This window comes from Corvus hawaiiensis (genome assembly GCF_020740725.1).
Source record: "Corvus hawaiiensis isolate bCorHaw1 chromosome 32 unlocalized genomic scaffold, bCorHaw1.pri.cur SUPER_32a, whole genome shotgun sequence".
Taxonomy (NCBI): Eukaryota; Metazoa; Chordata; class Aves; order Passeriformes; family Corvidae; genus Corvus; species Corvus hawaiiensis.
The window spans coordinates 96,769-110,756 of NW_025963249.1; the positions used below are offsets into that span (position 1 = coordinate 96,769).

The 13,988-nt window shown below is 53.4% G+C and overlaps 1 protein-coding gene across 1 annotated transcript in view; it reads left to right on the plus strand.

Moving 5' to 3' along the window:
- Nucleotides 1–13,988, plus strand: part of EVI5L (ecotropic viral integration site 5 like) — an 85,537-nt gene that overhangs the window by 43,277 nt on the left and 28,272 nt on the right. Inside the window, exons 8-11 of the mRNA XM_048293090.1 lie at nucleotides 1,358–1,447; nucleotides 4,429–4,526; nucleotides 6,701–6,761; nucleotides 8,884–8,937. Coding sequence (XP_048149047.1) covers nucleotides 1,358–1,447; nucleotides 4,429–4,526; nucleotides 6,701–6,761; nucleotides 8,884–8,937 — 303 coding nt within the window. The remainder of the gene's footprint in view (nucleotides 1–1,357; nucleotides 1,448–4,428; nucleotides 4,527–6,700; nucleotides 6,762–8,883; nucleotides 8,938–13,988) is intronic.

Below are 13,988 nucleotides of genomic sequence, written 5' to 3' on the forward strand. Positions count from 1 at the left end.
GGGTGGGATAAAATTCCTTAAAAATGGGTTTGAGGTGGGATCAAATCTCTTAAAGTTTGGGGTTGGGGTTGGGATCAAATCCATCAAAATTTGGGGCTGGGGTGGGACTGAATTCCTTAAAAATGGGTTGGGGTTGGGACCAAATCAGTGAAAATTTGGGGTGGAACAAAATCCCTCAAAATTTGGGATGGGACCAAATCCATCAAAAATGGGTTTGGGGTGGGACAAAATTCCTTAAAATTTGGGTTTGGGGTGGGACCAAATCCCTTAAAAATGGGTTTGGGGTCGGGATCAAATCCCTCAAAATTTGGGTTTGGAGTGGGATAAAATCCCTTAAAAATGGGGTTGGGGTTGGGACCAAATCCATCAAAACTTGGGGTTGGGGTGGGATAAAATTCCTTAAAAATGGGTTTGGGGTGGGATCAAATTCCTTAAAAATGGGTTTGGGGTGGGATCAAATCCCTCAAAATTTGGGTTTGGAGTGGGATAAAATCCATTTAAAATGGATTTGGGGTGGGACAAAATTCCTTAAAATTTGGGTTTGGGGTTGGGATCAAATCCCTTAAATTTTGGGGTTGGGGTGGGATTAAATTCCTTAAAAATGGGATTGGGGTTGGGATCAAATCAAAAATTAGGGGTTGGAGTATGGCAGAATTCCTTAAAAAATGGGTTTGGGGTGGGACAAAATTCCTTAAAAACGGGGTTGGGGTGAGACCAAATTCCTTAAAAATGGGTTTGGGGTTGGGATCAAATCCATCAAAATTTGGGGTTGGGGTGTGGCAGAATCCCTTAAAATTTGGGTTTGGGGTTGGGATCAAATCTATCAAAATTTGGGTTTGGGGTTGGGATCAAATCCCTTAAAATTTGGGCTCAGGAGGGAGTTTAGGGTGGATCCAAGCCCTCGGGATTTGGGGTTGGGACAGAATTCCCTCAAAAATTGGGGATGGGACCAAATCCATGAAAATTTGGGATAGGACCAAATCCATGAAAATTTGGGATGAAACCAAATCCCTCAAAAGTTTGGGTTTGGGGTGGCACCAACCCCTCAGGATTTGGGGTGGAACCAAACCCCTCAAAAGCAGCCCTGGGAACGGCCCAGGTGACCCCGGCGTGACCTGAGATGGCCCCAGGGTGGCCGTGGTGGCCTCAGAGTGGCCGTGGTGGCCCCAAGGCTGGGTGAAATGACCCAAAGATGACTCATGGTGACCCTGGGGTGGCCGTGGTGGCCCCACGGTGGCCGTGGTGGCCCCAAGGCTGGATGAAATGACCCAGGGATGACCTGGGGTGGCCCTGGGGTGGCCGTGGTGGCCCCGGGGTGGCCGTGGTGGCCCCAGTGACCGGGCGGGGCCGTCGGCAGGGGCTGGAGATCGTGTTCCGCGTGGGGATGGCCCTGCTCCAGTTCAACCAGGCCGAGCTGGTCCAGCTGGACATGGAGGGGATGTCCCAGGTACGGCCCCCAGCGGGGTTTGGCCAATGGGGTGGGTTTGGGATGGGTTTGGCCAATGGGATGGGTTTGGGGTCGTGTTTTGGGATGGGTTTGGCCAATGGGGTGGGTTTGGGGTCGTGTTTTGGGGTGGGTTTGGCCAATGGGGTGGGTTTGGGGTCGTGTTTTGGGGTGGGTTTGGCCAATGGGATGGGTTTGGGGTCGTGTTTTGGGGTGGGTTCAGTCAATGGGGTGGGTTTTGGGATGGGCTTGGTCAATGGGATGGGTTTGGGGTCGTGTTTTGGGGTGGGTTTGGCCACTGGGATGAGTTTGGGGTGGGTTTGGCCAATGGGATGGGTTTGGGGTTGTGTTTTGGGGTGGATTCAGTCAATGGGATGAGTTTGGGGTGGGTTTGGCCAATGGGATGAGTTTGGGGTTCTGTTTTGGGGTGGGTTCAGTCAATGGGGTGGGGTTTGGGGTTGTGTTTTGGGGTGGGTTCAGCCAATGGGATGAGTTTTGGGATGGGTTTGGCCAATGGGATGAGTTTGGGGTGGGTTCAGCCAATGGGATGAGTTTGGGGTCGTGTTTTGGGGTGGGTTTGGCCAATGGGATGGGTTTGGGGTCGGTTTGGTCAACGGGATGAGTTTGGGGTCGTGTTTTGGGGTGGGTTTGGCCAGTGGGATGGGTTTGGGGTGGGTTTGGCCAATGGGATGGGTTTTGGGGTGGGTTTGGCCAGTGGGATGGGTTTGGGGTCGTGTTTTGGGGTGGGTTCAGTCAATGGGGTGGGGTTTGGGATGGGCTTGGTCAATGGGATGGGTTTGGGGTCGTGTTTTGGGGTGGGTTTGGCCAATGGGATGGGTTTGGGGTGGGTTTGGCCAATGGGATGGGTTTGGGGTTGTGTTTTGGGGTGGATTCAGTCAATGGGATGAGTTTGGGGTGGGTTTGGCCAATGGGATGAGTTTGGGGTCGTGTTTTGGGGTGGATTCAGTCAATGGGGTGGGGTTTGGGGTTGTGTTTTGGGGTGGGTTCAGCCAATGGGGTGGGTTTGGGATGGGTTTGGCCAACAGGACAAATTTTGGGGTGGTTTTGGTCAATGGGATGAATTTTGGGATGGGTTTGGGATGGATTTGGCCAATGGGATGAGTTTTGGGGTCATGTTTTGGGGTGGATTTGGGCAACGGGATGGATTTGGGATCGATTTGGTCAGTGGGATGGGGTTTGGGGTGGATTTGGTCAATGGGATGAATTTTGGGATGAGTTTTGGGATGGGTTCGGTCAATGGGATGAATTTTGGGATGAGTTTTGGGATGGGTTTGGTCAATGGGATGAATTTTGGGGTGATTTCGGTCATTTTGTGCTGATTTCCCCCCATTTTTGCTGCTTTTCCTCCATTTCTTGTGGGTTTTTCCCCATTTGTGCTGGTTTTCCCCCATTTAGGGTCAGTTTTCCCCCATTTGGGGTCAGTTTCCCCCATTTTTGCTGGGTTTTCCCCCATTTGGGGTCAGTTTTCCCCCTTTTGTTCTGATTTTCCCCCATTTGTGCTGGTTTTCCCCTATTTGGGGTCAGTTTCCCCCCATTTAGGGTCAGTGTTCCCCCATTTGGGGTCAGTTTCCCCCCATTTGTGCTGGTTTTCCCCCATTTAGGGTCAGTTTTCCCCCATTTAGGGTCAGTTTTCCCCCATTTGGGGTCAGTTTCCCCCCTTTAGGGTCAGTTTTCCCCGTTTTTTGCTGGTTTTCCCCCATTTGGGGTCAGTTTTCCCCCATTTTTGCTGGGTTTTCCCCCATTTGGGGTCAGTTTCCCCATTTTGTGCTGGTTTCCCCCCATTTAGGGTCAGTTTTCCCCCATTTAGGGTCAGTTTTCTGCCTTTTATTCTGATTTTCCCCTATTTGTGCTGGTTTTCCCCCATTTAGGGTCAGTTTTCCCCCATTTGGGGTCAGTTTCCCCCATTTAGGGTCAGTTTTCCCCCATTTAGGGTCAGTTTTCCGCCTTTTATTCTGATTTTCCCCTATTTGTGCTGGTTTTCCCCCATTTAGGGTCAGTTTTCCCCCATTTGGGGTCAGTTTCCCCCATTTAGGGTCAGTTTTCCCCCATTTGGGGTCAGTTTCCCCCCATTTTTGCTGGGTTTTCCCCCATTTGGGGTCAGTTTTCCCCCATTTGGGGTCAGTTTTCCCCCTTTTGTTCTGATTTTCCCCCATTTGTGCTGGTTTTCCCCTATTTGGGGTCAGTTTCCCCCCCATTTAGGGTCAGTGTTCCCCCATTTGGGGTCAGTTTCCCCCCATTTGTGCTGGTTTTCCCCCATTTAGGGTCAGTTTTCCCCCATTTAGGGTCAGTTTTCCCCCATTTGGGGTGGGTTTTCCCCTATTTGGGGTCAGTTTTCCCCCGTTTGGGGTCAGTTTCCCCATTTTTGCTGGTTTTCCCCCATTTAGGGTCAGTTTCCCCCCATTTGGGGTCAGTTTTCCCCCATTTTTGCTGGGTTTTCCCCCATTTGGGGTCAGTTTTTCCCCATTTTGTGCTGGTTTTCCCTCATTTAGGGTCAGTTTTCCCCCATTTAGGGTCAGTTTTCCCCCTTTCGTTCTGATTTTCCCCCATTTGGGGTCAGTTCCCCCATTTGGGGTGGGTTTTCCCCTATTTGGGGTCAGTTTTTCCCCATTTTTTGCTGGTTTTCCCCCATTTGGGGTCAGTTTTCCCCCATTTTTGCTGGGTTTTCCCCCATTTGGGGTCAGTTTCCCCATTTTGTGCTGGTTTCCCCCCATTTAGGGTCAGTTTTCCCCCATTTAGGGTCAGTTTTCCGCCTTTTATTCTGATTTTCCCCCATTTGTGCTGGTTTTCCCCCATTTGGGGTCAGTTTTCCCCCATTTGGGGTCAGTTCCCCCATTTGGGGTGGGTTTTCCCCTATTTGGGGTCAGTTTTTTCCCATTTGGGGTCAGTTTTTCCCTGTTTCGTGCTGCTTTACCCCATTTGGGGTGGGTTTTGCTGCTTTTCACGCCCGGCCCCGCTGTCCCCAGTACTTCCAGAAGGTGATCCCGCACCAGTTCGACTCCTGCCCCGACAAGCTCATCCTCAGGGCCTGCCAGGTCAAGTACAACCCCAAGAAGATGAAGAGGTCAGCGGGTGGGGGACACGGCCCCAGTCCCGGCCCCGGCCCCATTCCTGGCCCTGTTCCCATCCCTGTTCCCATTCCCGGCCCCATTCCCGGCCCCATTCCTGGCCCTGTTCCCATTCCCGGCCCCATTCCCAGCCCCATTCCTGGCCCTGTTCCCATTCCCTGTTCCCATTCCCGGCCCCATTCCTGGCCCTGTTCCCATTCCCTGTTCCCATTCCCTGTTCCCATTCCCGGCCCCATTCCCGGCCCTGTTCCCATTCCCTGTTCCTATTCCCTGTTCCCATCCCTGTTCCCATTCCCGGCCCCATTCCCGGCCCCATTCCTGGCCCTGTTCCCATTCCCTGTTCCCATTCCCGGCCCCATTCCCAGCCCCATTCCTGGCCCTGTTCCCATTCCCTGTTCCCATTCCCGGCCCCATTCCTGGCCCTGTTCCCATTCCCTGTTCCCATTCCCAGCCCCATTCCTGGCCCTGTTCCCATTCCCTGTTCCCATTCCCGGCCCCATTCCTGGCCCTGTTCCCATTCCCTGTTCCCATTCCCGGCCCCATTCCCGGCCCTGTTCCCATTCCCTGTTCCTATTCCCTGTTCCCATCCCTGTTCCCATTCCCGGCCCCATTCCCGGCCCCATTCCTGGCCCTGTTCCCATTCCCTGTTCCCATTCCCGGCCCCATTCCCAGCCCCATTCCTGGCCCTGTTCCCATTCCCTGTTCCCATTCCCGGCCCCATTCCTGGCCCTGTTCCCATTCCCTGTTCCCATTCCCAGCCCCATTCCTGGCCCTGTTCCCATTCCCTGTTCCCATTCCCGGCCCCATTCCTGGCCCTGTTCCCATTCCTATTCCCATTCCCGGCCCCATTCCTGGCCCTGTTCCCATTCCCGGCCCCATTCCTGGCCCTGTTCCCATCCCTGTTCCCATTCCCGGCCCCATTCCTGGCCCTGTTCCCATTCCTGTTCCCATTCCCAGCCCCATTCCTGGCCCTGTTCCCATTCCCGGCCCCATTCCTGGCCCTGTTCCCATTCCCTGTTCCCATTCCCAGCCCCATTCCTGGCCCTGTTCCCATTCCCGGCCCCATTCCTGGCCCTGTTCCCATTCCCTGTTCCCATTCCCGGCCCCATTCCTGGCCCTGTTCCCATTCCCTGTTCCCATTCCCTGTTCCCATTCCCAGCCCCATTCCCGGCCCCATTCCTGGCCCTGTTCCCATTCCCTGTTCCCATTCCCAGCCCCTTTCCTGGCCCTGTTCCCATTCCTGTTCCCATTCCCAGCCCCATTCCTGGCCCTGTTCCCATTCCCAGCCCCATTCCTGGCCCTGTTCCCATTCCCTGTTCCCATTCCTGTTCCCATTCCCGGCCCCATTCCTGGCCCTGTTCCCATTCCCAGCCCCATTCCTGGCCCTGTTCCCATTCCCGGCCCCATTCCTGGCCCTGTTCCCATTCCCAGCCCCATTCCTGGCCCTGTTACCATTCCCTGTTCCCATTCCCGGCCCCATTCCTGGCCCTGTTCCCATTCCCTGTTCCCATTCCCAGCCCCATTCCCGGCCCCATTCCTGGCCCTGTTCCCATTCCCAGCCCCATTCCTGGCCCTGTTCCCATTCCCGGCCCCATTCCTGGCCCTGTTCCCATTCCCTGTTCCCATGCCCTGTTCCCATTCCCAGCCCCATTCCTGGCCCTGTTCCCATTCCCTGTTCCCATTCCCGGCCCCATTCCTGGCCCTGTTCCCATCCCTGTTCCCATTCCCGGCCCCATTCCTGGCCCTGTTCCCATTCCCTGTTCCCATTCCCAGCCCCATTCCTGGCCCTGTTCCCATCCCTGTTCCCATTCCCGGCCCCATTCCCGGCCCCATTCCTGGCCCTGTTCCCATTCCCTGTTCCCATTCCCGGCCCCATTCCTGGCCCTGTTCCCATTCCCGGCCCCATTCCTGGCCCTGTTCCCATTCCCTGTTCCCATTCCCAGCCCCATTCCTGGCCCTGTTCCCATCCCTGTTCCCATTCCTGGCCCTGTTCCCATTCCCAGCCCCATTCCTGTTCCCATTCCCAGCCCCATTCCTGGCCCTGTTCCCATTCCCTGTTCCCATTCCTGTTCCCATTCCCGGCCCTGTTCCCATCCCCGTTCCCATTCCCCATCCCCGTCCCCGTTTCCGTTCCCGTTCCCGTTCCCCAGCCCCGTCCGTGTCCCCGCAGGCTGGAGAAGGAGTACGCTGCCCTCAAGAGCAAAGAGATGGAGGAGCAGATCGAGATCAAGGTGAGACAGCCTTGGGGACACCCTGGGACACCTTGGGACACCTTGGGACACCCTGGGACACCTTGGGGACACCTTGGGGACACCTTGGGGCACCTTGGGACACCTTAGGGACACCTTGGGGACACCTTGGGGCACCTTGGGACACCTTGGGGACATCTGGGGACACCTTGGGGACACCCTGGGGACACCTTGGGACACCTTGGGGACATCTGAGGACACCCTGGGGACACCTTGGGACACCCTGGGGACATCTGGGGACACCTTGGGGACACCCTGGGGACACCCTGGGACACCCTGGGACACCTTGGGGACACCTGGGGTCACCTTGGGACACCTTGGGGACACCTTGGGACACCCTGAGGACACCTTGGGACACCCTGGGGACATCTGGGGACACCTTGGGACACCCTGGGACACCTTGGGGACACCTGGGGTCACCCAGGCCAGGCTGGGGACATTTTGGGTCATCCCAGGGTCACTTTGGCCACCTTGGGGCCACTGGGAGTGGCCGAGGCCACCCTGGGGCCACCTCCCCTCGTGTCCCCCTGGCCCTGGGCTGGCCCTGGGCTCAGTGACCCTCTGGGGACATCCCCTCCCCCCTTCCTGAAGTAACCCCTGCTCTGTCCCTCTGTCCTTCTGTCCGTCTGTCCCCTCTCTGTCCCCTCTCTGTCCCCTCTCTGTCCCTCTGTCCCCTCTCTGTCCCCTCTCTGTCCCCTCTCTGTCCCTCTGTCCCTCTGTCCCTCTGTCCCCTCTCTATCCCTCTGTCCCTCTGTCCCTCTGTCCCTCTGTCCCTCTCTGTCCCCTCTCTGTCCCTCTGTCCCTCTGTCCCCTCTCTATCCCTCTATCCCTCTGTCCCTCTGTCCCTCTGTCCCCTCTCTGTCCCTCTATCCCTCTGTCCCTCTGTCCCTCTGTCCCCTCTCTGTCCCCTCTCTGTCCCTCTGTCCCTCTGTCCCCTCTCTGTCCCCTCTCTGTCCCTCTGTCCCTCTGTCCCTCTGTCCCTCTCTGTCCCCTCTCTGTCCCTCTGTCCCTCTCTGTCCCTCTGTCCCTCTCTGTCCCTCTGTCCCCTCTCTGTCCCTCTGTCCCTCTCTGTCCCCTCTCTGTCCCTCTCTGTCCCTCTGTCCCCTCTCTCCCTCTGTCCCCTCTGTCCCTCTCTGTCCCCTCTCTGTCCCTCTGTCCCTCTGTCCCTCTGTCCCCTCTCTGTCCCTCTGTCCCTCTGTCCCTCTGTCCCTCTGTCCCTCTGTCCCCTCTCTGTCCCTCTCTCCCTCTGTCCCTCTGTCCCCTCTGTCCCTCTGTCCCTCTGTCCCCTCTGTCCCCTCTGTCCCTCTGTCCCTCTGTCCCTCTGTCCCCTCTCTGTCCCTCTGTCCCCTCTGTCCCTCTCTGTCCCTCTCTGTCCCCTCTGTCCCTCTGTCCCCTCTCTGTCCCTCTGTCCCCTCTCTGTCCCTCTGTCCCTCTGTCCCTCTGTCCCCTCTGTCCCTCTGTCCCTCTCTGTCCCTCTGTCCCTCTGTCCCTCTGTCCCCTCTCTGTCCCTCTGTCCCTCTGTCCCTCTGTCCCTCTGTCCCTCTCTGTCCCCTCTGTCCCCTCTCTGTCCCTCTGTCCCTCTGTCCCTCTGTCTCTCTGTCCCTCTGTCCCTCTGTCCCCTCTCTGTCCCCTCTCTGTCCCTCTCTGTCCCTCTGTCCCCTGTCTGTCCCTCTGTCCCTCTGTCCCTCTGTCCCCTCTCTGTCCCTCTGTCCCTCTGTCCCCTCTCTGTCCCTCTCTGTCCCTCTGTCCCTCTGTCCCCTCTCTGTCCCCTCTCTGTCCCTCTCTGTCCCTCTATCCCTCTGTCCCTCTGTCCCCTCTGTCCCTCTGTCCCTCTGTCCCTCTCTGTCCCTCTGTCCCCTCTCTGTCCCTCTGTCCCTCTCTGTCCCTCTGTCCCTCTGTCCCTCTCTGTCCCTCTGTCCCTCTCTGTCCCCTCTGTCCCTCTGTCCCCTCTCTGTCCCTCTGTCCCTCTGTCCCTCTGTCCCCTCTGTCCCTCTCTATCCCTCTCTGTCCCTCTCTGTCCCTCTGTCCCTCTCTGTCCCTCTGTCCCTCTGTCCCTCTCTGTCCCTCTGTCCCTCTGTCCCTCTCTGTCCCTCTCTGTCCCCAGCGGCTCCGCTCTGAGAATCGGCTGCTGAAGCAGCGCATCGAGACCCTGGAGAAGGTGAGAGACCCCAAAAACCCCACAGGGAACCCCAAGAACGCCCAAAAAAACACTTAATAGAACCCCAAAAACCCCAAAAGCCCTGCATGGAACCCCAAAAACCCCAAAAGCAGCGCATGGAACCCCAAAAATTCCACAGGGAACCTCAGAAAAACCAAAACCCCACAGGGAACCCCAAAAACCCCACAGGGATTTTCAAAAACAGCCAAAAAACCCCTGCATGGAACCCCAAAAACCCCACAGGGAACCCCAGAAAAACAAAAACCCCACAGGGAACCCCAAAAACACCCTAAAAACCCCTGCATGTAACCCCAAAAACCCCAAAAGCACCGCATGGAACCCCAAAAAACCCACAGGGAACCCCAAAAAAAAACCAAAACCAGCCCGGGAAACCCCAAAAACACTTAAAAACCCCACAGGGAACCCCAAAAAACCCTAGAAAACACTTAATGGAACCCCAAAAACCCCAAAAGCCCTGCATGGAACCCCAAAAAAACCCACAGGGATCCCCAAAAACCCCAAAAGCACCGCATGGAACCCCAAAAACTCCACAGGGAACCCCAAAAAACCCCAAAAAAACAGCCCGGGAAACCCCAAAAACACTTAAAAAAACCCACAGGGAGCCCCAAAACCACCCAAAACCACTTAATGGAACCCCAAAAACCCCACAGGGAAGCCCAAAAACAACAAAGGGAACCCCAAAAACCCCACAGGGAAGCCCAAAAAAACCGAAACCAGCCCGGGAAACCCCAAAAACACTTTAAAAACCCACAGGGAACCCAAAAAAAACCCTAGAAAACACTTAATGGAACCCCAAAAACCCCAAAAGCACCGCATGGAACCCCAAAAACCCCACAGGGATCCCCAAAAACACCCAAAACCACTTAATGGAACCCCAAAAACCCCAAAAGCCCTGCATGGAACCCCAAAAATCCCACAGGGATCCCCAGAAAAACCAAAACCCCACAGGGAACCCCAAAAAATCCCACAGGGAACCCCAAAACACCCCAAAAGCCCTGCATGGAACCCCAAAAACCCCACAGGGAACCCCAAAAACACCAAAACCAGCCTGGGAAACCCCAAAAACACTTAAAAACCCCACAGGGAACCCCAAAAACACCAAAAAACCACTTAATGGAACCCCAAAAACCCCAAAAGCCCTGCATGGAACCCCAAAAATCCCACAGGGAACCCCAGGAACTCCACTGGGAACCCCAAAAACACCAAAACCAGCCCGGGAAACCCCAAAAACACTTAAAAACCCCACAGGGAACCCAAAAAACACCAAAAAACCACTTAATGGAACCCCAAAAACCCCAAAAGCCCTGCATGGAACCCCAAAAAACCCCAAAGGGAGCCCCAGAAAAACCAAAAAAAACCCCACAGGGAGCCCCGAAAAACCCCACAGGGAACCCCAAAAACCCCAAAAGCGCCGCATGGAACCCCAAAAAAACCGAAACCAGCCTGGGAAACCCCAAAAACACTTTAAAAACCCACAGGGAACCCCAAAAACACCAAAGGGAACCCCAGAAACCCCACAGGGAACCCCAAAACCCCAAAAACACTTAATGGAACCCCAAAAACCCTGCATGGAACCCCAAAAACCCCACAGGGAACCCCAAAAACACCAAAAAAACCCCAAAAACTCCACTGGGAACCCCAAAAACACCCCAAAAACACTTAATGGAACCCCAAAAACCCCAAAAGCACCGCATGGAACCCCAAAAACCCCACAGGGAACCCCAGGAACTCCACTGGGAACCCCAAAAACACCCTAAAAACACTTAATGGAACCCCAAAAACCCCACAGGGAACCCCAAAAAAACCAAAACCAGCCCGGGAAACCCCAAAAACACTTAAAAACCCCACAGGGAACCCCAAAAACACCCAAAAAACCCCACAGGGAACCCCAAAACTCCAAAAGCCCTGCATGGAACCCCAAAAACACCAAAAAAAAACCCTTAATGGAACCCCAAAAGCCCTGCATGGAACCCCAAAACCCCACAGGGAACCCCAAAAACTCCACAGGGAACCCCAAAAAAACAAAAAAAAACCGCATAGGGAACCCCAAAAACTCCAAAACCAGCCTGGGGAACCCCAAAAACCCCATAGGGAACTCCAAAAACACCAAAAAAACCCCAAAAACTCCACTGGGAACCCCAAAAACACCCCAAAACCACTTAATGGAACCCCAAAAACCCCAAAAGCACCGCATGGAACCCCAAAAACCCCGCAGGGAACCCCAAAAAAACCAAAACCAGCCCAGGAAACCCCAAAAACACTTAAAAACCCCACAGGGAACCCCAAAAACACCCAAAAAACCCCACAGGGAACCCCAAAACTCCAAAAGCCCTGCATGGAACCCCAAAAACACCAAAAAAAACCCTTAATGGAACCCCAAAAGCCCTGCATGGAACCCCAAAACCCCACAAGAAACCCCAAAAACCCCAAAAGCACCGCATGGAACCCCAAAAACCCCACAGGGAACCCCAAAAACCCCAAAAGCCCTGCATGGAACCCCAAAAACCACAAGGGGAACCCCAGAAAAACCAAAAAAACCCCACAGGGAACCCCGAAAAATCCCACAGGGAACCCCAAAAACCCCAAAAGCGCCGCATGGAACCCCAAAAAAACCGAAACCAGCCTGGGAAACCCCAAAAACACTTTAAAAACCCACAGGGAACCCCAAAAAAACCCTAGAAAACACTTAATGGAACCCCGAAAACCCCAAAAAACCTCATAGGGAACCCCAAAACCAGCCTGGGGAACCCCAAAAACCCCACAGGGAACCCCAAAAACCCCACAGGGGTCTTCAAAAACAGCCAAAAACCCCTGCATGGAACCCCAAAAACTCCACAGGAAACCCCAAAAAAACCCCAAAAACACTTAATGGAACCTCAAAAACCCCAAAAGCACCGCATGGAACCCCAAAAACCCCACAGGGAACCCCAAAAAAACCAAAACCCCACAGGGAACCCCAGAAAAACCAAAACCCCACAGGGAACCCCAAAAAAATCCCACAGGGAACCCCCCAAAACACCCCAAAAAACCCCACAGGGACCCCCAAAACACCCCAAAAACTCTGCATGGAACCCCAAAAACCCCACAGGGAACCCCAAAAACACCCAAAAAACCCCAAAAACTCCACAGGGAACCCCAGAAAAACCAAAACCCCACAGGGAACCCCAAAAACCCCACAGGGAACCCCAAAAAAACCCTAAAACCACTTAATGGAACCCCAAAAACCCCAAAAAACCCCGCATGGAACCCCAAAAATTCCACAGGGAACCCCCAAAAAACCCAAAAAACCCCACAGGGAACCCCAAAAACCCCAAAAACCACCCCAAAACCACCTCTGGGAACCCCAGAAAAACCAAAACCAGCCCAGGGAACCCCAAAAACCTCCTCCTATTTTGAGGTAAAATGGAGCCGTTTTGGGGCAAAATCCCCTCATTTAGGGACAAAATCCCTGTTTTGTGGCAAAATCCATCATTCTGGGGAAAAATATTCCCATTTTGAGGTAAAATCTTCTCATTTAGGGTCCAAACCTCCTCATTTTGGGGCAAAATCTCCTCATTTTGGGGCAAAATTCCGTCATTTTGAGGTAAAATCCCTCTTTCTGGGGAATAATATTCCCATCTTGAGATAAAACCGCTCCTTTTAGGGACAAAATTCCCGTTTTGGAGCAAAATCCCCCCATTTTGAGGTAAAATTGCCCCGTTTTGAGGTAAAATCCCTCCATTTAGGGACAAAATTCCCTCATTTATGGACAAAAGCCTCCCATTTTGAGGTAAAACCCCTCCTTTTTGGAACAAAATCCCCCCATTTTGAGGTAAAATTGCCCCGTTTTGGGACACGATCCCCGTTTGGAGGTAAAATCCCCTTTTCTGGGGAAAAATCCCCCCATTTTGAGGTAAAATCCCTCCATTTATGGACAAAATCCCTGCATTTTGAGGTAAAACCCCTCAATTTTGGAACAAAACCCCCCATTTTGAGGTAAAGCCCCTCCTTTTAGGAACAAAACCTCCTCATTTATGAACAACCCCCCCGCATTTTGAGGCAAAACCCCTCCATTTAGGAACAAAATCTCCTCATTTATGAACAACTGCCCCATTTTGAGGTAAAATCCCTCATTTAGGGACAAAATCTCCTCCTTTTCGGGACAAAATCTCCTCATTTAGGGACAAAATCCCCGCGTTTTGAGGTAAAATTGCTTCGTTTATGGACAAAATCCCATCGTTTTGAGGTAAAACCCCTTCTTTTTGGAACAAAACCCCCCATTTTGAGAAGAAATTGCTCCATTTAGAGACAAAATCTCCTCATTTAGGAACAAAATCCCCCCATTTTGAGGTAAAACCCCTCAATTTATGAACAAAACCCCCCATTTTGAGGTAAAACCCCTCCTTTTCAGGACAAAATCTGCTCATTTAGGAACAAAATCCCCGCATTTTGAGGTAAAATCCCTCCATTTATGAACAAAATCCCCCCATTTTGAGGTAAAACCCCTCCTTTTAGGAACAAAATCTCCTCATTTTTGAACAACCCCCCCATTTTGAGGTAAAATCCCTCCATTTAGGGACAAAATCTCCTCCTTTTCGGGACAAAACCTCCTCATTTAGGGACAAAATCCCCCCATTTTGAGGTAAAATTGCCCCGTTTTCGGCCACAATCCCCCTTTGGAGGTAAAATCCCCTTTTCTGGGGAAAAATCCTCCCATTTTGAGGTAAAACCCCTCCATTTATGGACAAAATCCCATCGTTTTGAGGTAAAACCCCTCAATTTTGGAACAAAACCCCCCATTTTGAGGTAAAACCCCTCCAATTAGGAACAAAACCCCCCCATTTTGAGGTAAAACCCCTCAATTTTGGAGCAAAACCCCCCATTTTGAGGTAAAACCCCTCAATTTTGGAACAAAACCTCCTCATTTATGAACAACCCCCCCATTTTGAGGTAAAATCCCTCCATTTAGGGACAAAATCTCCTCCTTTTCGGGACAAAATCTCCTCATTTAGGAACAAAACCCCCCATTTTGAGGTAAAATTGCCCCGTTT